Here is a 24137-nt window from a genome sequence, read left to right as displayed (position 1 = left end):
GTAGCTCCGGCCTGGAATTAACCCGAATTTGATCCGACCCAAAAGCGCTTCTAAAAAGGGTGCTTTTGACAGGGATATTTTGGTCATCTAGCACTAATAAAAGCGAAATTAGGGTTTCACTATAAATAATCATAAACTCCCTCTCTCGTCATTGCTCGCCATTCCTAACACTTGCAGCAACCAAGCAAAAGCCCTAGTAGGTTTATTTACTGTATATCGTAGCTAGGTAAAGGTAGATATTCGTTTGAATAATAAGGCTTAATAGATCTGGTGTGATTGGTGTTGCAGGGAAGGAGTCTTAAGATATGGCGACAGTTCCAGGGCAATTGATATGGGAGATTGTGAAGAAGAACAACTCATTTTTGGTGAAACAGTTTGGAAGAGGAACAGCTAGCCTCCAGTTCAGCAAAGAGCCTAACAATCTCTACAATCTCAACTCCTACAAGCACTCTGGTACGCTCTCTTTCTTTCTTTTCTTCTGTCATTTTGATTTGATTATATAAAGTCAGAAACCGAATTTTAGCTTCTATGATGCTTTTTAGGGTTGGCCAATAAGAAAACAGTCACCATTCAGCCTGGGAAAGATCAATCTGTTGTTCTTGCTACTACTAAGACTAAGAAACAGAATAAGCCTTCAGCTTTGCTTCACAAGTCTGTCATGAAGAAAGAGTTCCGTCGGATGGCGAAGGCTGTGGAAAACCAGGTAATTTTGTTTGCCAATCTCATTTGCTATTCTATGTCGATTTTTGAATTGTAAGTGGTAAGTTACAATTTTTATGGATTGATCTACTGAATTCTTATTTCATTAACATTCCTGAAAAGGAATGCTTATATTTTTTCTAATTGTTTGTTTACTTGCTTTCTGATATGTTTATCTAATTTAAGGAACTTTATATAAAATGTTCTATTGTTGATGTCAAATAAAATGGATTTCTTATGTCTGCTTCTAGTTTTATTGGGATCCTTTGCCATGATGAGCTGTTAACATGTAAGAAGGACTCTGATATGGGGTCGCTTCTGTGAAATACGCTTGTTACGCTTGGCTTCTGAGCTATGTCTGCATATTGTTCTGTCATTAGCTGGTGTCACTAGAAATTCTTCACTCATTTCTAAGATTTTTTCCAATGCTTACATGCAATCAATGTGATAACTAGTTTACAATTGTTTTTATGTAGTGTTGATATTATAGGTACCTAATTATCAAGAATTAGGTTTTGAATAAGTTACATGTAATACATTTCATCGTGTCCATCAACAAATCATGAATTTACTTTGCGGTGATGAGCTGTTAACATGTAAGAGGACTCCTAACATTGGGTTTCCTCGTTGAAATATAATTGTTACGCTTGGCTTCTGAGCATCGTCTAAATAGTGTCATTGATGTTTATTACACATCTCTTATGAGTCCATGTGGACAAATCATGAATTTACCTTGCGGTGATGAGCTGTTAACATGTAAGAGGACTCCTAACACTGGGTTTCCTCGATGAAATATAGTTGTTACGCTTGGCTTCTGAGCATCTTCAAAATAGTGTCTTTGATGTTTATTACACATCTCTTATAGTTGCATCTGGTGATGATGCAATGAATCACATTTTATTGTTCAACTAAAACTTTTTGCTCTTAAAATGCTTTTATTTGCTCGTGATGTCTTGTTTTGGCATGGTGAAAGCTTATTTTCCTTCTTTCTTTTTTTTCTTTTTCTTGTCCTTTTTTGTTTTTGTATTCTTATAATAATAATAATTGAAGTTTCCTGTGACTTAGTGCTGTGTGGCTTTGCTGTGTAGTGGTATACTATTCTTCAGTAGCATAGATAGTGTTTAGTTACACATTTGATTCATGTGTGACTTTGCCCAGGTTGGAGATAACTATTACAGGCCTGACTTGAAGAAAGCAGCTCTTGCAAGGTTGAGTGTTGTCCACAGGAGCCTGAAGGTCGCCAAATCTGGTGTCAAGAAGAGGAATAGACAAGTTCAGAAGAGTAGGAAGTGAATAGTGAGGTGAAAGGGAAAGATATGCGCCCCTCCCCCCTTTCTCTATTTTGTGAGACCCCCAAAATTTCTGAACCCAGTTTCTAGTTTATTTGGATATCGTTTTATGGCTAGGAATTGAACCCTATAGATTGTTGTTTTCCTGGATTATATGGTTTGCAATATGTTACATTAAGTTTTGAGCATTGGCTCTGCCTAATGCATTCTTTTTTGTTATATTCTGTTTTGTGATCTGCTGAAATATATTTGGAACCAAGATATTAAAGCATAGTTTAATTTATGAGCTTGAAGCACTGAACAGTAAAGCAGAAACAATTAAGGACTCGTATTCAGTGTTTTGTCTATCAGCGGAAGCTGTGGTAGGCTGGTAGTATGTGCATATAGCCTTGGCGAGCTGTCTCGTGGATTGCTGAATCCTATTGTCAAGCATAGTTTAATTTATGAGGTTGCATGGATTTATTCACTCGTTGGTCTGACTATTCAAAGTAATAATAAATCGTGAAAGGGCCTCGTAGTAACTCAAGGGAGTTAGGAAAATTTAGGTCATAAACGTACGTGTAGAAATCAAGTGATGAATGTAAAAATTTCCAATCCGACAAATCTTTTGAGTTCCTGCTTATGCAGTGCATAAAAATTGTTCTTTGGGTAGGGTGGGGGGTTACAAATGAGAAGATTTGCAAGTAACAAACCCCTTGCATCTGCAGGCCTTAGTCATCTTTACTGCGTTCTATTATATCCAGACATATCCCTCGACAAATCAAGATGAACAACAAGCAATGCTACTCCTTTGGTCGGTGACAGGTTTTCCACGAAGGGGCACTGTAGTAGGAGGTCTAACAGCGTTCGCATATGGTTGGTTAGCCATTCTGGAAAAAATAAATAAAATTCAGTGAACATTAAAACAATTATCTTATAACAAACACACACACACAACCTAAACTAAGCACTATCCAGGTGACGGCTTAGATTCTCAGAAAGCTGTGAATCATAGAACTATTATAAATTCCAGAAATAAGAATGAGGACCCAAAAGCTCACCTTTTCTTTATTTCTGCAGCCATAGTCATGAAGGCATCTTCTACGTTTGTAGAATTCTTGGCACTCGTTTCAAGGAATGGAATACCAATCTCATCTGCAAATGCCTACAGTAAGGGGGAAAACAGTATCTTTTATAGTTCTCATCTGTATTTGATGCTTAATACTGATTCTAAGAAAATGTAACGTTGAACGAATTTATGATACCTTTGCAGTTTCATTGGACACTACCCTCTTGTTTGTTAAATCACATTTGTTACCAACCAAGAGCTTATTAACACTGTCAGTTGCAAACTTATCAATTTCTGTTAGCCATGTCTTGACATTCTCGAAGCTTTCTTCATCTGTTACGTCAAAGACAATCTAGCAAAGAAGAACACAACATATCATCTAAAAGCTACTTAAAAAAGATAAAGCGTGAGAGATTTTGTCCAATGAAAAGATATATATATATATATATACATACAATAATTCCATGTGCCCCACGGTAATAGCTGCTTGTGATTGTACGAAATCGTTCTTGACCAGCAGTATCCCACTAAGCAGAAAACATGGAGATTCCATCAGCAAAGGATTATTTGAAGTAATTTCAAGAACAAAAGGTCAGAATGATTTGAAGTGCTTACAATTTGAAGTTTAACGGTCTTTCCATCTTGCTCGACTGTTCGGATTTTCTAAATAGAAAAATAAAGATGTGTGAATGTTACAGTCTTGATTCTTATAAGGTATATAATAATTTTCACCATACTTACAAAATCAACACCAATGGTACTAATGTAGCTTTCAATGTAAGCATCATCCTAAACAACATAAGAAGCATGTTAGCCAAATCATTTTATGGGATATTACAAATCAGCTTTCCTTTTTGTAAGCAAAGAAAAGACTTGGTCTTGTAAGATCATGAGCAAAAGGGGTCATGTAGATCAATCACATACAAGTACTTAAACTAAAAATAAAAAAACACTCAGAAACAGTTACCGCAAATCTCAGCAGAAGGCATGACTTGCCAACGCCAGAATCCCCAATTAGCAGTAGCTTGAACAGGTAGTCACTGCAAAATTATTAACCCATTAAAAATATCACAAATTGAGATCTATTAGAAGCTTTGGTCTCACATGATTATCTATCTTCTTTTGTACTGCTAAATGTGGTTTTTAACCAAGAGAACATTCTCTTCTTTCTACATTTAAGGGTTGGTTTAGGTTTTGCAGTAGTCGAATGCAATGGAGTATAATCAAATAAAAATTTAATGTATGAACTAGAAATTCGTTCAGTTTTACGTTCAATTACATGTCAAACCAAACAAAATCAGAATTAGATCTATTTAGAATTGGCAATTGCAGAAACAAGACATGATATGCATGCATATGGAAAGAAACTATCCAAAATTTCCATTCATGATAACCCATTAATAATGAGTTTTCTGTTTAGATATCTATCCATCATCAATCCAAGAAGATGTCAAACAAACAAGTGAGCAACAATTGCTGGATTAAAAATCAACAGAACATCAAAACCATTTATCAAACACGCATATTCTAAATATATGTATGTACGTATACAAATTTCAATTCAAGTAGAATGTGGGTATGTTATTTTATATATTGTAAAGATGTAAAGAATAGGATCATACTATTCGGGCATCATGTTTGATCCTAGGAGGGAACTGCTGAGAAAACTCTTTGTTGTTCTTGATCAACAAAGATTTGCTTTGAGAAAGAGAGAGAAAGTGAGAAAGAAGGGGCAGAGAAGGCTTTCTTGGTATAAATAGTTAAAGAAGCAGAGCCAAACTATAACTAGACTTTCGTGATATTGAATGTTTCTTCACAATCACAAGCATAATGAGTTGAAGTGTGCTTAATTGGTCCTTTGCTATTTTTCATTTTTCAATTTTATTCTTGCTTTATAAATTATAATAATGTCGATCCAACGCACTTCTTGGACAACTTCAGGTGTAACTAGGAGCCCAAAAGCCCATTACAACGCATCCCAATTTCCAACATTTTCTGTGAGTCATACTTTTTGCGGACGACAATTTCAAGTTCAAACATTTGTCGTTTAATTAAAACGCATTCCCTGCAGGCTGAAAATCCATTGAAACGTCAATAAGAGATCAGCAAAAAATATCCATGTTTAAGGATGTTTGTTTAGCTTAGACCATGTCAAAGCGGTATAGGCTGAGGCAATTGACTTGGGGATTATGTATTTGAATCTCTTTACCAAGAAACCTCTTTATTACACAAGCGTGCGCAACACTACAATTAGTTTTGTTAATTAAAAGCAAAATTAAAACTTAAAAGGTATTTACTGTCCATAGTTTTGGTAAATCCACGTGGTTGATTACCACATAATTCAGATTAAAGGGAATAAAATTTTAAATTGTATAGTCAAAAACTTGCAAAGCAACAATATATTTTCAATAAATCACTTCGTATATTAACTTTTACGTATCATATCGAACATTTTCACATTTTTAGTTTAATTAAAGAAAAATCATTATTTTGCAATACGTTTTTTATTAATAAAAATTTTAATATTATTTCTCCAATTGGGTTTAAAATGTCTTTTCAAGAAATTTATTAGAGGGACAATTTCAGAAATTAGAAGTATGGGATAATAAGACCAATAGAGAATATGCAAAGGTTGAAAAGTCGAGTCAATGATATTACTAGTTGATACACGTATTGGAATAAAAATAGTTTCTTTTTGAAATATAATATGTTACTTGCCTTAGTGATCTATATTCATGTATATAGAAATATCTGTTTTATCGTTTTCTTGCAATAAAACCACCATTGCTACGTACTAAAAAGATTTCAGAAAACGTAGCAAAGATCATTTAGAACATGTCTGTCAAGAAAACACTTTCTTTGAACAACAGCAAGAATAAGAATGCTGTTGTTAAGGCTAATCGTAGTGTTTCTTCGAAAAGCAGAAGATTCAACCGATGTTTTTCATCCATGGAGATACCTGTAGAGCCAGGAAAGTCCCTTAAAGAAATGGATTCTTTCAAGTTAAAAGCAGAGATCAAAAGATGGGCAAAGGCTGTCGTTGCATATGCACGTCAGGTTAGTAGCCGATTTGGAAGCTCAAGAACGAGCAGTGATCGAATTATTGTAAGTTCTAGTGATTTATCACGGGGCTCTAGTTGAATATTTGATGAAGTTCATGAATAAATTGGTTTTGTATGTAAACATTTTAAGATTTTTCTTTCCTTTTTCTCAAAAGAAAAGGGCGAAAAAAAGATTTTTCCTTCATTTTTGGGTTTGTTTTTATTGTAGTTTTGCTATTTTTAGGCCTGATGAATGTAGATAATAGATTTCTTTACTCCAACATTTCGATTTCATCCCTACCGATGTAGGGTGCATGTCCCACAATCTACCATGTGCATGTCCAACACAACCCAAAGTGAATCCATATTTTGTTTTAGTCTTATTCAAAATATATTTTTCGCATTTTCGGTTAAGCCCCTTTGTTAAACAAGTACAAACAAGAGGTATTAAAGATAAAAAAACATCAGGAAATGAAAAAGAACCCCAAATTGTAACAAAAAAATTTTTTATTTCTCTTTAATGAAAAAGCAAGGTAAATCCAGTAGCCTTAGACTGAATCTTACACAAGACAATGACACAAAATTCATCTAATAAATACAAAGGTACTATCAAAATTGCTTTAAACTCATCACTGCCCTTGCTTCTCTCAAACAACTGCAATGCTGGTTTCCGGTTCTTGGTTTACTAATCTCTAAACACAAGATTCAGAAAGTGCTTGGCTTTCTGTATCCTCATTCGGCCTTCTTAAGAGCAAATGTCTTTTCTCCTCCAGAAATGCTTCTCAAAAGCTGTCTAGAGCAGAAGCCCTGTGCCTGTGTTGCATTTTTTGCTCGGTTGGCTCTTACCCAGTGAGGTTCCTGTTGAAGAATGAGATTACATAATTCTTTAGAATTCCTTTGCAAAACAAATTTTTGCTGCATGAGCTTCGATTGTAAACATGAGCTTCGATTGTAAAGTATGGAATGGAAGATTTGTATAAGAGGTGATCACCTCAGGGAGGAAGCGAGAGACCCCAAATTTAATTAGCAAAAGCACATGCTCCAATATGAGAATTGCAGCAAGCCCAGGCTCTATTTTCCATTTCCCTTCTTGGTCATATAAGCATACTAGAAGTGCAGAGTTGGTGCAGATTGACATCACTATTAGAAACTACAGTTTAAAGGAATACATACATATACCTTGTATCAGTAACAGTATTACTAAAGTGAACAATTGAAAAATTAAACAAATTTGTAGCTAGTAAAGAATGCATCAGATTTCAACTTATGAAGTCAGAAATTGATATCAAGCTGTACTGATGGTTAAGAATAGCATTAGTTCTTTACTTTTGTGGAGAAGGAAGCACTTTCAGATAAATAAGCATTCAATTTAACTCTATAGATAGCTAATGACTCTGTCCGAACTCCAAACAAATAAGACACATAAATTCTGATGAAATGACAGCTTCCCTTGTTGCCTAAGGGAAAAGAAAAGGTGATGAGAATACCAAGTGTGAAGATTTGAATCCGAACCTATTAGAACATACGTGGGCATGAGAAGATGAAAATGCAAAAAAGTGCAAATGTTCAAACTCTGCAGTGTTCTTACAAATGGCTGGGAAAAGCTCACAAGTTAGCTGCACTTTCAAAATCATATATTGTTAATGCAACATCAAATGATACAGCTGACATTGAAATCTAAGACTGGAGTACCTGAAATATGTTGAGCCAAGCTCCAATAGTGGCAGCAGCTCGTGGAACTGGTCTTTTCAGCATGCTGAGCAGCTTCATTGCATCTGTTCTAACCTGCGCGAAGGTATTCTGCTCGGGAAAGCTCAAATTCAATTTATAGAAGCAAGATCCAAACAGAATTGACAATTAAGTGAAAGTACTTCAAACCATACCACGGCCGCAAAGGCAAATGCAAGGGGGAATGCACAAGCGAACATCATGATCATTCCAAATTGCAATGTTAACTGCAGAAAGTCTGCACACAATTTTTTTTTTATATATATATTTCCTGATCAGCTGAAGAAATGGTTTGAAACTTCAAGGCCGCACTTCAAACTACAGTAAATGGAATTTATAAAACTTCTCTGGCAATATAGTCTGGCAATAAAAAAATTTTAGCACATTACCATCAAATAGGCCATCTTCTAGCTCTTCACCAATACACGCTGAATATGTAGGTTTTAGGTACTCTTTCTCCACCTTGGAATTGAACTGGATCTTCTCATTTGATGGTTCATTGTCTCGTTTTTTCTTGTTTCTTGAAACAGAAAATTGTTAACACTTGTTCAAATTTAGATCAAAGGGTATACTTAAGGAATGCGATAAAAAAGTCATGAAAGAAGCTTACCTGACAGCCCAATATTTTTTATAGCTGTATTTGAGATATGGTAGTGAATTCTCCAACAGATTGTCCAGCAACTGGATAACATTTTCTCACTTCAAGAGCATATCGATGATCAACAATGCGTAATACATTAAAAAGAATCAATCACAACTTTATACCTGGCACACAATCAGACGCTGAATTAAAACCTGGCGAAGAGTCTTAAAGTTGCGATGTAAAAGGGCATGATAGAAAACTCCTATATATGACTGCATAAAATAAAGGCCAAACACCTGCAACATAAAGAGAAGCCTTTAGTCAAACCTCCACTGAAGGGAGAAAAAAAAAAACTAAAGGGATATGCTAATTTGGATCCATTACTTTGTAGACCAAACTAGCAGCCTGATATTCTGTGGTTTCATTATTTTCATATTGTATGAGCTTCACTGATATCTTGCCCCCAAGCCTAGTGAAATACTGAATGAGAACGAGATAAGCAGCTGTCAGCCCAAACCTGAAAAGCAGAAATTAGAAGAATGTCAACATATCAAGCAGTACCATGCCATAAATTCATGCTTGGAAAATATCAAGTAATGTGGTGTTTTAGTAATGAATTTATAATCAACATAAGAAAATGATAGCAATGTCAAACTCAAACAGCATAATTAAGGAAGAATGAGATGAATTTCAGAAATAACAAAAATTAAGATTCTTACTTCATCATATCTGAATCCATAACTTCATAAAGATGAGCATAGGCCAACTCAAACGGCAACTGTAGGCATATAATACTCAAAATAATGATAGCATTATTTCTAAACTGCATGAGATGTCCAAACCATTCATATCTTTGATATGCTTCTTTCTCTTTCATTTTATCAATCCCCAAATTTTTTACACGTTCTAGATGTGACTGTAAGCAACTCATTTCCGTGCTCAAAATCTTGCATCCTTGGCCAGCAAGAGATGAATATTGTATCTGCCATCTACGCCAAAAATCCAAAGAGAGTAAAGGATATAAACCAAAAAGAGATTGGCAAAAGCAAAGAAAACGCAACTATCTGGCAAATGGCACTTCAACCATATAAAAGGGGACAAAAAAAAAAAATGAAAACAAAACCATTAAAGAAAAATGTAGAACAAGAAGAAAAAATTTCACATTAAATGAAGTTACCTGGTGACAACAGCAGAGTTTTTACGTTTCCAGAACTGGAAAAATAACACTGCCCATAATGTTATGTTCACAAAGAATGCAGGGAGAGCTAGGAACTGCAATGATCTGAAAGAGGAAAAAGAAATTAAGCAAGCACATAAGTAATTCACATGCAATGTCACAGTGGATGCCCCAGCACAAAAAATAAAGGATATTAACCAAGAAGCATACCAACTATCAAAAGATGATGGCTTACCCAAAGTCAACCAACTGGACAAGAAGCCCAAAAACAGCTGGAAAGAGCAACCAACGTGTATACATGCTAAGGAAAGTAAAATAGATGGCAATCTACCAAGCACAAATTCCTGAATTACAATCAAGAACTTAATCAATATAATGCATATATGCAGATAGTATCATTTTTACCTTCAACCCAAAATATGAATACATTTCATCAATTTGCTGGTTTGTGAAGTGCCGCCAATTCAGCACCCAATGTTTTAGAAGCTCCTTCCTCTTGATTTCATCTATGAATCAATGCTCATTAAATTTCAATCTTCATGTCAAAACTAATGGTAATTATATGAAATTTAGCATACCATGCAGAGGAAAAATTTGTTTAACAATGCCCTCAGATTCCAATTTCCGCAGCAAAGATTCCCCAACTTCCCAAAGATACTCCTTGCCATCCAATTTCAAAGTTGTATCTACCTTGGCCTTGTTTACCTGTAAATTTCAATTTGAATACTAATTATATAAAGATGCTTAGTTCAAATTACACACATATGCATTCTTGTAGACAATGCAAACAGCCTCATTCAGACATCAGAACTTAGATTTTGTATTATAAGATAAAAATAAAGTATAAAAAAAAGAAAAACAAATGTATTAGTTAACCAAATTATTCTAGAAAGACAGGTTGAAATATCATATATTTAATAGAATAAAATGTGTGGCAATATTAGACAACTCAGCATGTTAAATACACATGAACAGCTTATCCCATCAGGAGAAAGGGGGGGGGGGGTGTTTCCTGGTTGTGATGTTGAGCATTAAATCCCCCATAAAAGACATATGCTATTCTTTTTTTTTTAATCTTTTGGGGCACTCCCACCCCAACCCCATGGATTTTGGACCAAGGATCTGTTCCTAAGTGTCAAATGGGGCGTCCTATTAAGGAAACAAAATTTGAACTTTAAATTTATTGATTGCAGTAAATAAACTAAACCCTGTTTGTGTGTGAGAGAGAGAAAGACTGTGTGCCAAATATGCTTTAGTTAATTGATGTAGAAAAGATCTTACAATCCCATATAATAAATGATGGTAGCAGTCAAAACGTTCACACCAACTAAACAATGAGCCATCTGGTTGCCTCACAAATGCTTTGACCTCCTCCCATTCAAACTGTAGATCCAATCCTAAAAACAAGGTTAAGCAGATGACTGTGATTCCCTCGTCCGTGTATACTTTGCCATAAAGATTACCAATATAGAAGCATCTTAAGTCAGCTAAGGATGAGAAACATATATAGAAAGCCAATTAAGTAGAACTATAATGGTTACCAATATATGTAGGCTTCTTCATTTTCAACTGAGATGCAGCTTTCCCCAGTGTCTCTAGAGGTGCCGCTAACTGAAGGAAAATAGACTTAGCAACTTAACTTATGCATGATAAAATACTACTACTTAGGATCAAATAAAATAGAGGAACAGATAGTAGTAAGATCATGATCCCAATATTATATGTACTATGGAGCAAAATACATAAGTAGATTAATATATTTAGATGACATATTTCCTTTAAATCACAAAACACTGAAAAAGAGAAATGGGAACATAAGTAGATTAATATATTTAGATGACATATTTCCTTTAAATCACAAAACACTGAAAAAGAGAAATGGGAAATATCTAACTCCAAAATATCACGAATTAAGAAAATCTTATTGGTTAAACTCTAAACTAACTTCAGTACCATATAATGCAGAGTATATGCAGGCACTTTCCAGAGTCTACAAGGACTTGAATACCTCAACTATAAATTATTTTGATTGCTACCATTCAAATTGAAAAGCTTGATTTCAAGCATTTCTATCCAAGTTGCTTAATATGCCCTAGGAGATAACTGCAAAACAGGCATGTGAAGGGAAAGACTAGTACTATATTTGGGTAACAGGAGAAGCATTTTTCCACATGGTCCATTTTTCATTAATTTTGATCAAGTATAATGAATTTGAAGGAAATAGATTAAAGAATAAATTTAATTGTTGAGCACCACTTCCGTGTGGTAGTTGAAGGAGGAGGGATCCAACCGTTCTAACCTCCCAAGAATCCCCCTTTAGTGGCTTCAAGCTATTTACTAACGTCCATTGACCCAATCCACAAAGGCAAGAGAAATGCAAATAGGTGGCTCTCACTTAGAGATGGACAAAGGAAAAGGAGAAATCCCCCAACAATTAGTCCTCTCATTGGACAGAATTTGCAAATAAATGAGAAACAATTAAAGTTGACAAAAATATCAATTAGAAAAAAATAACACCTTGGATTTCCTATTGATGACATATTAAAATCGCATAAAATATCATGGAAGAAAACATATAATCATTAAGAGCAACCTTGATAAACTCATCTGTTAGGCCAAGAGCTCTATCAATTATAAATCCCACATTCTTTAATTCCTTCACCAGAACCTCGACGCAGTCGCAATCTTCATCTTCTTCCTTCATACTTCTCCTGGGAACCACAACACACATCTCATAAACAGCTTGTTCTTCTGCATGATCATTCATCTCCAACCCCGCACCCAAACTTCCAGGAAGAGAAAGAAAAGATGGTAAAAGGTTCAGAGGATTAAAAAAGAAGCTCCAATCAACCAAAAAGGCAATTCATTTCTGGGCTAAAAAAGACAATGGTGGTTTCCCTGTTTGCCATTAAATGAGGCTAGAATCAGTAAAAGGACATATTTTTAACTAAAAACCACATGGTTTCAATATTCACAATCAACCAGACCTGATAGATAACAAAAAGATAAGAATTTTTCTTTGAAATTTCTCAAACAGAGAATAAAGGGTTTTTTCCTTCAGGTAAAATCAAAGCCAAAGAGATCAATATCCACCAAAACGGCAATGTGGGCTCTTGACATGACAAGATTAACACAAAGAAATGAGAGAAAGAACAGATGTTTGAGAAATCGGGTATAAAGGAGGAGCTTGTTGTAATGGATAGGAAGGAGACACGTGGAATTGAGAAGTTAATGGCGGTTCGTTTGGTTTCTGCTCATAGTTTTGCCGTTTTGGGATGAAATATAATTGGAATCCGTTTGGCGAGTGTTTCTATGCATCCCTCAGTCTCTATATATATACATATGTATATATTGGAACCGTTGAATCCTCGGTTTTTGTAAAAGAAATTGGACACATTTAGGATTATTATAATTGCTATCCACTAATTATAATAGGATATAGAGACTGCTGATAGTGAAATGTTGCAGCCATTATTCTCTTGCATTATGTTCTGTGGGCAACTCAAGCCAAATAATAAAGAATATTACTTTCTTTGATTTGGTAGATTTTGCATTTATTCTTTCTTCAATCTTCTTCTTGTTCTTCCATTCAGGGTAGTGATATAAACAATTCTCACCACTTGTGAAATTCTGTCGTCTGCATGTCAAATAATGAGAGCCTGCTGACAAATTCAGATAGTGGGGATATCAGAATCAAAATTTGGTTGAATTCGGACAAGATTTGGTATTTATACGCCAAAATATTAAAACTTATATTTAAAAATTAAACGCCGTGCCAGCAAAGCTGTCGTTTTTCGTTCATCTATCCAAAAACTCAACGTTCACTTCCCCCGAAAATACTTGAGCGAGAATACGCAAATTGCATTTGGGAGTTTTCATCCCAAGCGGAAACTTCCTAGCCAAAGTAGTTATCCCGAGAATCAATTATCCTAATGGCTACTGGGGAAAAAATTAGAAAAAAAAAAACAAACAACAGCTACGATATAGTAAACCCATCAATCAACAAGTACAAATTAAATGTCCTAGGACTGCTGAGTTTTATTTTTTCCTTTTGTTTTCGTGAATAGTAAAAAGTTATATCAACAAAAACGGTTCATGTTATGGCAATTTTTTTAAAGCAATTAAACAATAATAAATAAATACATTTTGATAAAATAAAATCCAGAAACCACAAACAATAACTATATTAATCACCCCACTGGATTTCAACTTAAATTGGCTTTGACGATATTACAGTTACCATACGTTGGCTTTGACTGTACTGCACAGAATTTTAAGGAATGGCAAATGAGGGAGAGAAGGTATTAATATCCATTTTCATGAGTATCTCAGTAAGAAAATTTCACAAAATAATTACCCCAACGAGCGGACATCATTGAGCAGTATAATAACATTCAAATTAGATCAAGCAGATAGAGTTGGTTCCATAAAAATGCCAACAGAATATAGATAAATCAGCACAAGGCGTTAGAGATATAATATATCTCCATTTCACTTCATAGTGATATGGCCATCTCTAGCTTGTTACAGAAGAATTGCACAAAGCATAGTATTCTATAAATATAGCATCCAATGACTGTAGGATGCTACTCGATTGAAAACAAGAAGCCGGGCTACTAGTATAAATCCTATGCTTCACAGCCAAGGGAGAAACCCACAGCAGAGGGAATAACTCCTACAGACCAACAGAAAACCAAGATGCATACGTAAATAACTCACAAACTAATCAAATGTGCAAGTTCAAGTTATCAGAGGTCAGCACAGAGGCCTTAGATGCACTAGGTCAAATAGGCATATGATCTCACCCCATCACAGCATATTCTCTCCTCAGAAAGATTGCGCAATCAAACACATTTCCACCCATATTTAACAAGCAAGAGTCGTACAGAATAACTTTAATCCCAATTATCTAAATTTACATAATAAGTTTCTGGCATGAAACATAATTCAGAGTACCATATATGTAGATATAATGAAGTATCACATTGCCATAAGACCCGATCCCATTACATTTTTTATCCCCTGGCCTTTAAATCTGCGAGTCTCCTTGACAAATCATCCTCATCAACCTTTTCTTGTGACTTGGTTGCCACTGCATGTGCAGCAGGCTGAGGAAGCCCAACAGAGACCTCCAAACCATAATCATCAGCAACTTGCTGCATCAAGCTATTGACCTCACCTTCAGGTGTAGATAGTGAGGTAGATCCAGCCATTGCATTCTCCATGAACTCTGCTTGGACCTCCATATTTACGAACTGCTTTTCAAATTGATCCATAGTCTCTGACATTTTCTGCAAATTACCTGTAGCCAACAATGATTAACAATACCATCATTAAAAACATTTTAAAACAAAGCTAAAGTTGATCAAAGACATAATAGTCAGCAAAGTATCCACCAGGATCATCCACAACATAAGCCAATAATTGATTCTTAGTTTTCATTGAAGACATTTCCGAACAGTTCAACTAAAAAAGTACATCTTTTTCGGTTCTGACAGATACCCCTTATCAAGCATCCATGATGATTACAAATCATTAAATTTTATAAGTCAATTATAATCAGAAGAAAAATCTATGAACAAACGTAAAGATTACAGATTTCCTTAAACTCATGCCGGTATACCTAACATTATATGATAGTACTCGAGCTTTCCTTTTTCATAATTGACCTTATGCATTTCTCAGCAGATTAACAGCAGTTAGTTAAAAAAAAAAAAAGCCTCGTTTTAAAAAAAAAAAAAATCAAAATCATGGATTCCCTAAATCAGCAAATTATAGACAATACCAACCAATTACCTGTAGCGAGAGAAGACTCGAGAGATTTAACGATGGAGGCCATGGACTTGTTAATGGTTGTCATTTTAGCCTGGGTATCGAGCCTAGCCACAACGGCGTCGAGTCTAGACGCGAGCCTGAGGTAGTTCATCTGCTCGGTTCTCTTCCGGATGGCGTTCTCGGCGTAGATCCGAGCACCATCCATATTCCCCTTCTCGATCGCTTTCTTTACCTTAAGTTTCTCCGATTTCTCTTCCTTCTCGCACTTTCGGGCTTGCCTTTGCAGCGATTTTGATGTGAACTTGAGGTCCATAATCTGATTCAGCAGTTTCTCTGTGTTGCCCATTGTTGAAACTGGAGATCAACAAATTTCAAATTCTAGGGTTTCTAGTTTTCTTCAACGATGAATCAGAGAAACCGAGATAGGATTCGCGTAATTAAATTCGATCGTTGATCGACTCGTTAGAGACTATGTTTAGATGAAAAGGCAAAAGGTACGTGATCAGCAAATTACAGAATTGTCCTTTGGCTGCGTGTTCGCGCGTGCGTGACCGTGTCGATGGCCAACTCCTGCGTAGAACAAAATTAGGAAATTTCTAAGATAGAAAGATTTGGTTATTATTTTGGATAATTTATTAAATTATTAAATACATCGTTAATTAATTATATAGTGCTCGTGCTATCTTTTTTCAAATTATTATAGTTATTAATCAAATAAATATTTATATATATATATAGCACTAAACATATTGTAATTTTAACAAATATCGTTTAATATAAAAAATATCATTCATGGAAGTATATATAAAATCTAAATCTACATCGTTTCACCTTAAAAATTTATCTAATTTATACTTTTTTTACATCAATATTATCATAAATTTATAATTTTAAAATCAATTATAAATTAGATTGAAATGGAAATAAATTAACTTGAGCCAAATATTATAGTGATCTCTAAATTCTAAATATCACCTTATTAATAAAATTTTCAATTCAAGCTAGAATTAATTAGATTATTCAATTATGTACTCTTAATAAATTATTATTAATTAAATAAACATTATCAACTAAAAAAAAAGGTCTAATTAACTTCAACCTAACTTCATAGATTACTTCAAACTAATTTGGTATTTATCCTCTTAACTAATTTAAAAAAATATAAACTTTTATAAGTACGTGAAAACTCATATTATATATATGCTTGAAAAATATAAAAATATAAAAATATTTAAGATAACATACTTGCTAAAGCATCTATTCATCATACTCGTTTTCAATTTTGAGATTATGTTATCTGCCTCTTATTTGATTATTATTCTTCAAGGTAATATACTTTGTATTTTTCTTTTTTTTTTTAAAAAAAAAAATTAAGGTAATTATACCTAAATTTTACTATTCTAATTATTTTTCTTTTGATGGATATGTTGAATTGTTATTCTAAAAGTAACAATAATATTAGAAGTCATAATTTTGTATGTATAGAAAGATTATGAAAAAAAAAAAAAAAAAGCTAAGATATTATTAGCTTTTAATGTTTAATACATGATTTTATTAGAATTAATATAATGTTTAGATAATTTTTTTTCTGAACATATAGTTATGCTGTCATTAGTAATATTTCATTTTTTTAATTAATTATTTATTTTATATGTAAATTTAAATAAACTTATATGGGCCACACAAAGTGAGCCCAATTGTTTAAAACCGGAACCCGACCTGAGCACCCTACCCAATACCGATAAACCAAAATCTGGGTTAGTCCGAATAGTTGACCCGATTTATAAATACCGAAAACCCTGTGAACCAAAAACCCTACTGAGAGACACAGCCTATCTTTACACAATTAGCTCTGCAATCAGAAGGCCTCTAGCTGCGACTGAAAAAATGGCGACTGCTAGAACTGTGAAGGACGTGTCTCCCCACGAGTTCGTCAAGGCTTATGCTTCCCATCTCAAGAGATCCGGCAAGGTATTCAAGGCTTTTAAATTTATCTTTCATTATAATAGAGTTCGAGGTCGTTTTACATATTAAATCCGATTTGAATTGCTCTGTTATAAGCACTGAACATTCACTTCTTCTTTTTCCCTGATAGGTTAGGCATTCATTGTTTGCTGGTTACTAGTAGGTTTTGTTGATTGATTGAAAGATTTGTCATTTTTTTCACATTTTAGATGCAGAAATTATTTATGGTTCTGTAACTATGCATTTGATGATTTTGGAGTCATGAACTGGGTCTATCTAGAAGTAGTAGGAAATTATTTACTTTAGCACTTAGGAGAGGCATGGTTGAAGGCTTCGGAGACGTTAGGGAAGTTGTAGGTTTTTTTTTTTTTTCTTGAAATATTCGTGACTAGTTTTCGTTCTATCTCTATATTTGTCATAATTGCCTTTTGAAATTCTATTTTCAAAAATTTTGATACTTCTAGTATGCTATGTGATCTTTATCTAGATTTTGCGGGAAGAAGTTTAATTTGTCTACCTTTGTTGGCAACAGATTGAGTTGCCTCCCTGGACTGATATTGTGAAAACTGGAACACTCAAGGAGCTTGCACCTTATGATCCAGACTGGTACTACATTAGAGCCGGTGAGCATCTCTTTCCCCAACTCTCGCTGGGTGTTTGAATATGAAGTTGGAGAAGCAACTCTGAGATGTTCTTACTTCTTGGATGTTTTATTTTGTTTGCAGCCTCCATGGCAAGGAAGATTTACTTGAGGGGTGGCCTTGGTGTGGGTGCTTTCCGTAGAATCTATGGTGGGAGCAAGAGAAATGGAAGTCGTCCACCTCATTTCGGCAAGAGCAGTGGTTCAATTGCTCGTCACATTCTTCAACAATTGCAGACAATGAACATTATCGATGTTGACCCAAAGGGGTGAGCTCTGAATCTCTTTAGGCTTCATTCTACCTCGTCTTAAATTTTAGTTCTGTTTTGCTGAAGTTTTTATGTGGGTTTGTTAAGAATGGATGTTGCCCTGGCCTCAGTCTACCCTAGCGGAATTCTGTTTTCATTTTTATATTGTTGCCTCTCAATCCTTTGTTCCACCCGACCACTCTTGCTAATTTATAATATGTGCTGATTTGCATATTTTTGTTGTTGTGCTAGTGGGAGGAGAATCACTTCTAGCGGTCAACGGGATCTTGACCAAGTGGCTGGACGGATTGTGGTTGCTGCATGATGAACCAATGGACCGTATAGAATACCAGTTAATTTTGGTAGTTTTAGCTTTCTGATTTAGTCTGTTGGAGAAATTTTATTGCAGAAACCAGATTATCTGTCGGATTTTTTTTTTGGTTTCAATCTCGTGAAAATGGTTTAACCACCAGCTTGTTTTGTTATTTTTGACATTTTTGGTTTTACTTATTATCTTTTTTTCTGGCATGATAAGAAACTACAAACTTGTGCTGATCTTAATTGCTCTGCAACTCATTTTGTATTTTATTTAATCTGTAAGTCCAGCAATCATGTTCAAATTAAACAAAATAATACCAAATTACACAATACAAGGTCTCAATAAAACATGAGGTTGCATATTACATAAACAGCTTTTATATGCTCTTCGTATTTGCTCTTCCATAATAAGCCTTTTCACTATCCTTATTAATAGAACGTGATCTTGAAACAGAACTAGTAAGCCTCTGAAACCTTTGTTGAACCTTCTGAAGAAGCTTGGTGGATTGAGAGCGAGACAAGTGAAACCCAATAGAATCAAGGTACCATCCACTTCTCCCCATAAATCCTACAATAGAGCCTCCATCCATGGACAATGTAAATGGTGTCCCTTCTTCAACTCCATATGGTCCGAATGTTCTTCTGTTGCTCTTCAGTGTCAGTGATCGAATCACCGGACTCCCACCATAAACGACGGGACAGTAATGGCCACTTGCACTCACTAAGAACTCCTCTGGATATTGCAACTTAATCTGAAAACAATATCCAATGCATTAATAATATTGACGATTAGTACGTGATTGGTGGTTGATGATTTGCGGAACTAACCTCAATTCTGTTGGTGCCTCCCACTCCTCCGCGTTTTTCTCCGATGACAGGCTTGCCGTTCTTGTCAAACACCACCTGGATCGAGTCGATGCAACGATCATAAACGATGGTGATTTCTCTTACTCCATTGTATATACCATCATCCCAGCTTGTCCCTCCATTTCCTCCCCATGGTCCTACAAGTATGCTCTTCCTTTTTCCACTAGATTGTTCCCTTCCACCTTTGCTATTTTCCTGGAAAAAGTTATGCATGCTCAAGTTCTTAATTGCAACAGAAATGGTTTTCATGTCCAAGAGATGTCCTAGTTTGTCTCTTACTTTGTTTTGTTTTGAGTGAAATAAGACATAAAAATTCTTCTTTTATATTCAAACATTAAACTCGGTTAGATATGATTTTTAGGATGCATATCTAACCTCAGAGCTCTTCAAATTTGTTTAGGATCTGAAGTTCAAAATCCAAGACATAAATTCTAGATTAATAAGAGGCCAATACGAAGAACCTTACCATATGGAAGATAAAGATGCCTAGTAGAAATCTGCAGAAGCTAACACTTGCTGTGTGAGATGATTTATGATCGGAAGCTGTACTATATAATATAGAGGAACCTGTGGAAGGTCCCACAGTATCAGATTCTAACTTCTAAGCACTGAAAAATTTAGTTTCTGCTTTACAAATAAGCAAATTCCATGATTCAAAGCACTTTTAAAAACTTTTCCGCACTGAACCTGTATTATAGCTTTTCCCAAGAATAGCTTCTCATGTACACAAGTCATGCTTTCCAGTTGTTGAATTGTTGTAAGGTAAACTAATAAGTAATGGAAGAATAACCTGAATTCCTTATTCTACTAGAAATCATATTCCTCAATCTCTGCTGTATTGACATTTGCCTGCCATTACTTCACAAAGATTGACCAAATAGAAAAAGGTTGTTCTCGAGAATATGTAAATGGATGGTGGATGTTTCTGAAAGCAGATTGAGATTGATGCTCAAACAATTTGTATACACGTTTTCAAAATCATAAACTCAAAAACAAATAAAAGGTCTAACCAGAAAATAAAAAAGTTCCTATAGTATCTTCAAACTGTCATCAGATTTACATTTAGTTTCAAATTCTCAGGCAACCGGACCAATCCACCAAGTCTATCATTGTTTCCAATCTAATCTGAAAAAACTCAATTGGTTCACGATATCTGTAGATGACTTCAACCAATCAACCCAATCAGACTTATATTCAGTGTCGCCAAGGTTCTCAGCTTTGACATTCATCAAAAAATGCCGCCAACATTTGTTGCTTGAAACTTTATACTTGCAGCAGTCTGGCTCCTCTCCTCTATCCACTATTTTCTTGTGTACTTGCTGCAGTTGAATTAAAACAACAGAGAAAATGGTGAGTTCCCAAAATATATATGTTCCCACCCACAAATAGAATTCTATTAAAATATATATATGTAATTCAATTATAAGTAATTAAACTATCATACCTCAGGGAAATTACTCGTGCCAGATGATACTATTGACAGTGTCTCTGGATGCCATGTCTGCAATAAATTATCTAGTATATCTTCCAAGCTAGTTGATAATTTGACAACTTCAAGCTTAAGACCAAAGTTTCGAGGAACCAATATTTCTCTCAGGTCTTCATGAATAATGGCATTCTTGATTTACCATGACAGGCAAGGTAAAAAGGAAATTAAATTTTGTAAGGATGACAACAACAATTTAGAATTTTTTAATTAATAAAATAAAAGAACAGGACAAGTACAGGATAAGGAAGATACCTTTTTAGAGCGGACTACCAACTTCAAACCCTTGGAATTGTCAAACTTCCGAAGGAAATTTTGCAACTCATGAAAAGGAAACTCAAAGTCGTCATTGTAGTTCAACATGGGCTGTTCAAAATAAAGCTTTGCCTCCCTCAAAGGGGAAGGGTTCAAAGAAGAAAAAGGTATTTTCTGACCCCTATACTCGAAAGAGAGAAGATTGGGAGTATTTATGTCAGCCTCCTTCAGCTGTCCGCAGTCTCTCAAGGCTAGCACCTTTAGCAGATGACTTGAAATAGTAATGTTCTGTAAGGCACAACATTTACTTAAGCTCAGTTGCTCAAGGATAGGAAAACTAGAAAGCTGATTTTGAAACGAGTCATCTTTCATGTAGTAATCTTCTAAAGTCAAGCTCTTTAGAGATTTGCACACAGCTAAATCGATTTTGCAGTGCGTTGATCTCTTTCCATGATACCAAAATTTTTGAAGACTTGGTGATAGAACTTCAACTTTCTTCAGTGCATGGCAAAGATGTATATCGATTCTATGAATTTTATTATTTGAAAGCAATAAAGTTTTCAATCCACTGCAATGTATGAGCCTCAAATCTTCAAGTAAAGGGCAATTAACTATGAAATTCTCAATTCTCTCTTCATCAATGTGGATTTTTCCAATCCATAATTTTCTCAAACTGAACATCTTAATATCATTACAAGTTCCCAACTTGCAGCCGGAAATCCTTAATGCAGTTATTGTAGTAGCAGCAAAGACAGATTGAGGGAAATGATAACATCTGGTTTTCTTGCTTGGGACATAGATATCTAACTCCTGGATGTTGCTTTTAATTGCATAATCTATCCACCGGTCCACATGATCAGCTAATTCCAAATCATAAGAGGTTAAATGAAGCATAAATTTTCTAATGACAGATTTTTTCTCATTGTGGCTCTGCAGGGTTTTGTCAACAAAATTCCTAAATACCTCAGACTTCCTCTTGACTTCCATATCATTCTTCTTTTTGATCTTTCGATATAGCCTGTTAGAGTAAAAATGGAGTTTCCAATCTTGATTTTGAAACTTGCGCTCGTCAAAGTCCAAGATGAAGTAGGAAAACCATACGTCTCTCCACCTCTTAGACAAAATACTGGTTCGAGCGGCATCTTTTTTACAATGCAGGAAAGATAAGATGTGATGGATAATGTGTTCAGGTAATTGTGAGATCAAGTCAGGGCATTGGTCCATAGCTTTCACTTCTATTCTACTTTGCTTTGTTTTAGGACAAGCACTTCCGTTTCCGTCAATCTGGTTAGTCTTATGTTTTGCCAAATGATTTGGCACTCGAGAGGTACATGCAATAAGGTCAGTTGCCTTTTCTGTGACAAAGAATTTCTTCTCACTCCCACATGAAGGTCGTTTTCTCATTCTGCAGAAAGATTCTTTCTCAAATCATTTCCCATTCACCGAGTCATATGCTATGCAAAACAGTTCAACGCCCTATGAAAAATATAATAGATAACAGAATATCCCAAAAGAAAATAAGTAGAAAGGACAAAGTAATTAACAGGACTTGCTCAAACAACAATTATCACAACAAAGTTGCACGTCAGGATAAAAAACTGCAGCACTCATTACATAAGCTTTTCCGATGAGCCAAGCACATAAAAGAATAATGAACATAATGTCCAGAAAAAAGAATACATAAATATACGCATAGACAAAAACTTCATGATACAAAATCTACTTTATTTGGTTAACAAGAAAATAAAGAAAATATAACAAATTGGTGAATTAATGCCTAACATTGGTTCTGAATTCGTAAAAAGAGGAAATTCAATTCTAGTCAGGCTGCCCTGTTTGTTTCAGGAACAATAACGAAAACAAAAGCAACACCCCTGATTCAAATTCAATTTCAATTAACCTAAAACGCAAAATTTTCGCAATTTCACAATCCCAGTAACCGGGCAGACACCAAGAATCAACATGCAACTAATTTCCAATCCCAATGTAAAAACTACCATAAAGACTGATAAGAAGACGATATAGAACTAGACCAGGAGAAGGAAACGGGTAATTCGAAATGCTTACCTCAAGAATTTGAAGAGAACAAGAAAATCAAGACGCAGCCAAGGAGAATTAAAGTGAGGGTTTCTTTCTAATTTTAACTTACGCAGTAGTGGAGCAAGTATATGTTGATAATTACTATAACAAAACGCCGCGTATTTATAAAAGCCCATAATTCTTTGGGCCCTTTAAACCATCGCCTTATTAAATTGGGCTCCCAATGAGTCTACCTCCATCTTTTCTTGTTAACTAGCCGTTTAACTTTTTTTTTTTATTTAACTTATAATGTTAAAATTATTTTATAAAATCTTTTAATTAAAATATAATGAAAGCATTTTAAAACAAGTTATCGTTATCCGTTAGAAACGGTGGAAATTATTAAAAAAAAAATTGATAAAACACCAATTTTGTCAATGCAACTGTAACAACAATGACAAGTAAGTTTATTATTGAGAATGACAAATAAATTATATATATTTGTTGTGTTCAACGTATCTTTATCTTATATTTGATATAAGATAGTTAGACTTGCGAAATAATTTCTGAAAGTGACATAATTATTAAATAAGAGTTGGTGCCACATTATTTCATAATTTAACAATTATTAAAAAATTAATAATAAAAAATATTTATCATATTGATGTAAATATGCTAATAGAATCTACCAAAAATCAATACTTTCCTCGTCCAGATAACCAATTAAGTTTGGGAATCTTTTGTTGTTTGTTTATTACTATAATTTTATATTTGTACAATTAATTATTTTTATTTAAATATTTTAAAGAATTCTTAAGATTTTTTTAATGTTATTTGGAATCTTTGTACGTATGATTTTTTACCAACTCCATCCCTCTATTATTGATGGTTTATTCTAATTTTATAGATAAATTATTCATGTATAACATGATACGCGAATTATGTAATTTTATATATTTTTTAATAAATTTAAATGAATGAAATTACTGCGATTTAAAT

General features: G+C 34.5%; 7 protein-coding genes and 3 non-coding genes across 14 annotated transcripts; 5 read left to right on the top strand and 5 right to left on the bottom strand.

Moving 5' to 3' along the window:
• Positions 1-45: 45 nt before the first annotated feature.
• LOC105631499 (large ribosomal subunit protein eL28y) lies at positions 46-2207 on the top strand. The gene is made up of 4 exons (XM_012213637.4): positions 46-196; positions 289-453; positions 543-703; positions 1858-2207. The coding sequence occupies exons 2-4, from the start codon at positions 306-308 to the stop codon at positions 1990-1992; spliced, it is 444 nt and encodes a 147-aa protein (XP_012069027.1). The 5' UTR covers positions 46-196; positions 289-305; the 3' UTR covers positions 1993-2207.
• LOC119370761 (small nucleolar RNA R24) lies at positions 965-1055 on the top strand. The gene has a single exon (XR_005178314.1). It is a non-coding gene; the product is annotated as a small nucleolar RNA R24 (small nucleolar RNA).
• LOC119370765 (small nucleolar RNA R24) lies at positions 1272-1362 on the top strand. Its single transcript, XR_005178319.2, has one exon. It is a non-coding gene; the product is annotated as a small nucleolar RNA R24 (small nucleolar RNA).
• On the top strand, positions 1432-1522 carry LOC119370764 (small nucleolar RNA R24). The gene has a single exon (XR_005178317.1). It is a non-coding gene; the product is annotated as a small nucleolar RNA R24 (small nucleolar RNA).
• Positions 2208-2543: 336 nt separating the features above from the next.
• Positions 2544-4867, bottom strand: LOC105631500 (ras-related protein RIC1). The gene is made up of 8 exons (XM_012213638.4): positions 4659-4867; positions 4004-4076; positions 3778-3825; positions 3652-3699; positions 3492-3563; positions 3233-3388; positions 3029-3132; positions 2544-2857 (listed from the first exon to the last, which is right to left on the bottom strand). Exons 1-8 carry the CDS (start codon positions 4670-4672, stop codon positions 2749-2751), a joined length of 624 nt encoding a protein of 207 aa, XP_012069028.1. The 5' UTR covers positions 4673-4867; the 3' UTR covers positions 2544-2748.
• Positions 4868-6566: 1699 nt separating this feature from the next.
• Positions 6567-12995, bottom strand: LOC105631502 (anoctamin-like protein). Of its 4 annotated transcripts, XM_037639521.2 has the most exons (17): positions 12553-12975; positions 12159-12463; positions 11107-11176; positions 10847-10962; positions 10144-10270; positions 9971-10071; positions 9801-9892; positions 9566-9670; positions 9108-9377; positions 8773-8905; positions 8571-8684; positions 8416-8486; positions 8195-8325; positions 7961-8043; positions 7770-7877; positions 7069-7227; positions 6567-6935 (listed from the first exon to the last, which is right to left on the bottom strand). In XM_037639521.2, exons 2-17 carry the CDS (start codon positions 12330-12332, stop codon positions 6810-6812), a joined length of 1980 nt encoding a protein of 659 aa, XP_037495449.1. In that variant the 5' UTR covers positions 12333-12463; positions 12553-12975; the 3' UTR covers positions 6567-6809. The 4 variants fall into 4 exon arrangements, with proteins under 4 accessions (XP_037495449.1, XP_037495450.1, XP_037495452.1 ...); XM_037639522.2 differs by having other exon boundaries at positions 7770-7862; positions 12159-12978; XM_037639524.2 differs by lacking the exons at positions 6567-6935; positions 7069-7227 and adding an exon at positions 7234-7693 and having other exon boundaries at positions 7770-7862; positions 12159-12995.
• A 1585-nt stretch (positions 12996-14580) lies between these two features.
• Positions 14581-15686, bottom strand: LOC105631503 (charged multivesicular body protein 1). The gene is given in 4 exon segments (NM_001308683.1): positions 14581-14640; positions 14642-14701; positions 14704-14867; positions 15362-15686. Coding segments are annotated over 4 exon segments (609 nt in total).
• Positions 15687-17139: 1453 nt separating this feature from the next.
• On the top strand, positions 17140-18754 carry LOC105631505 (small ribosomal subunit protein eS19x). The gene is made up of 4 exons (XM_012213643.3): positions 17140-17311; positions 17838-17928; positions 18031-18214; positions 18446-18754. The coding sequence occupies exons 1-4, from the start codon at positions 17228-17230 to the stop codon at positions 18516-18518; spliced, it is 432 nt and encodes a 143-aa protein (XP_012069033.1). The 5' UTR covers positions 17140-17227; the 3' UTR covers positions 18519-18754.
• LOC105631507 (Mannose-binding lectin superfamily protein) lies at positions 18755-19992 on the bottom strand. The gene is made up of 3 exons (XM_012213647.4): positions 19845-19992; positions 19340-19573; positions 18755-19263 (listed from the first exon to the last, which is right to left on the bottom strand). The coding sequence occupies exons 1-3, from the start codon at positions 19845-19847 to the stop codon at positions 18889-18891; spliced, it is 612 nt and encodes a 203-aa protein (XP_012069037.1). The 5' UTR covers positions 19848-19992; the 3' UTR covers positions 18755-18888.
• A 308-nt stretch (positions 19993-20300) lies between these two features.
• Positions 20301-23279, bottom strand: LOC105631506 (F-box/LRR-repeat protein At3g03360). 2 transcript variants are annotated; one of them, XM_012213645.3, is made up of 4 exons: positions 23187-23279; positions 21120-22595; positions 20823-20996; positions 20301-20697 (listed from the first exon to the last, which is right to left on the bottom strand). In XM_012213645.3, exons 2-4 carry the CDS (start codon positions 22521-22523, stop codon positions 20485-20487), a joined length of 1791 nt encoding a protein of 596 aa, XP_012069035.1. In that variant the 5' UTR covers positions 22524-22595; positions 23187-23279; the 3' UTR covers positions 20301-20484. The 2 variants fall into 2 exon arrangements, with proteins under 2 accessions (XP_012069035.1, XP_012069034.3); XM_012213644.4 differs by having other exon boundaries at positions 21120-22524; positions 23187-23248.
• Positions 23280-24137: the final 858 nt, after the last annotated feature.

Source organism: Jatropha curcas, chromosome 1 (assembly GCF_041381405.1).
Source record: "Jatropha curcas cultivar XTBG-Jc1 chromosome 1, XTBG_Jcur_1.0, whole genome shotgun sequence".
NCBI lineage: Eukaryota > Viridiplantae > Streptophyta > Magnoliopsida > Malpighiales > Euphorbiaceae > Jatropha > Jatropha curcas.
This window is presented reverse-complemented; position numbering and strand designations above follow the sequence as displayed.

Coding starts and splice junctions, on each gene's coding strand:
- LOC105631499 (XM_012213637.4), top strand. CDS start 306: ATGGCGACAGTTCCAGGGCAATTGATATGGGAGATTGTGAAGAAGAAC. Junction 454..542: donor CAACTCCTACAAGCACTCTG/GTACGCTCTCTT, acceptor GATGCTTTTTAG/GGTTGGCCAATAAGAAAACA. Junction 704..1,857: donor CGAAGGCTGTGGAAAACCAG/GTAATTTTGTTT, acceptor GACTTTGCCCAG/GTTGGAGATAACTATTACAG.
- LOC105631500 (XM_012213638.4), bottom strand. Junction 3,700..3,777: donor GTACCATTGGTGTTGATTTT/GTAAGTATGGTG, acceptor TTTTCTATTTAG/AAAATCCGAACAGTCGAGCA. Junction 2,858..3,028: donor GCTGCAGAAATAAAGAAAAG/GTGAGCTTTTGG, acceptor TATTTTTTCCAG/AATGGCTAACCAACCATATG.
- LOC105631502 (XM_037639521.2), bottom strand. CDS start 12,332: ATGAATGATCATGCAGAAGAACAAGCTGTTTATGAGATGTGTGTTGTG. Junction 10,072..10,143: donor ACAAATTTTTCCTCTGCATG/GTATGCTAAATT, acceptor ATTGATTCATAG/ATGAAATCAAGAGGAAGGAG. Junction 7,228..7,769: donor CTTGGCTCAACATATTTCAG/GTACTCCAGTCT, acceptor TTTAAACTGTAG/TTTCTAATAGTGATGTCAAT.
- LOC105631505 (XM_012213643.3), top strand. CDS start 17,228: ATGGCGACTGCTAGAACTGTGAAGGACGTGTCTCCCCACGAGTTCGTC. Junction 17,312..17,837: donor ATCTCAAGAGATCCGGCAAG/GTATTCAAGGCT, acceptor TGTTGGCAACAG/ATTGAGTTGCCTCCCTGGAC. Junction 17,929..18,030: donor CTGGTACTACATTAGAGCCG/GTGAGCATCTCT, acceptor TTTTGTTTGCAG/CCTCCATGGCAAGGAAGATT.
- LOC105631507 (XM_012213647.4), bottom strand. Junction 19,264..19,339: donor GAGGCACCAACAGAATTGAG/GTTAGTTCCGCA, acceptor TATTGTTTTCAG/ATTAAGTTGCAATATCCAGA.
- LOC105631506 (XM_012213645.3), bottom strand. CDS start 22,523: ATGAGAAAACGACCTTCATGTGGGAGTGAGAAGAAATTCTTTGTCACA. Junction 20,997..21,119: donor TGGTAGTCCGCTCTAAAAAG/GTATCTTCCTTA, acceptor TGGTAAATCAAG/AATGCCATTATTCATGAAGA. Junction 20,698..20,822: donor GCACGAGTAATTTCCCTGAG/GTATGATAGTTT, acceptor ATTCAACTGCAG/CAAGTACACAAGAAAATAGT.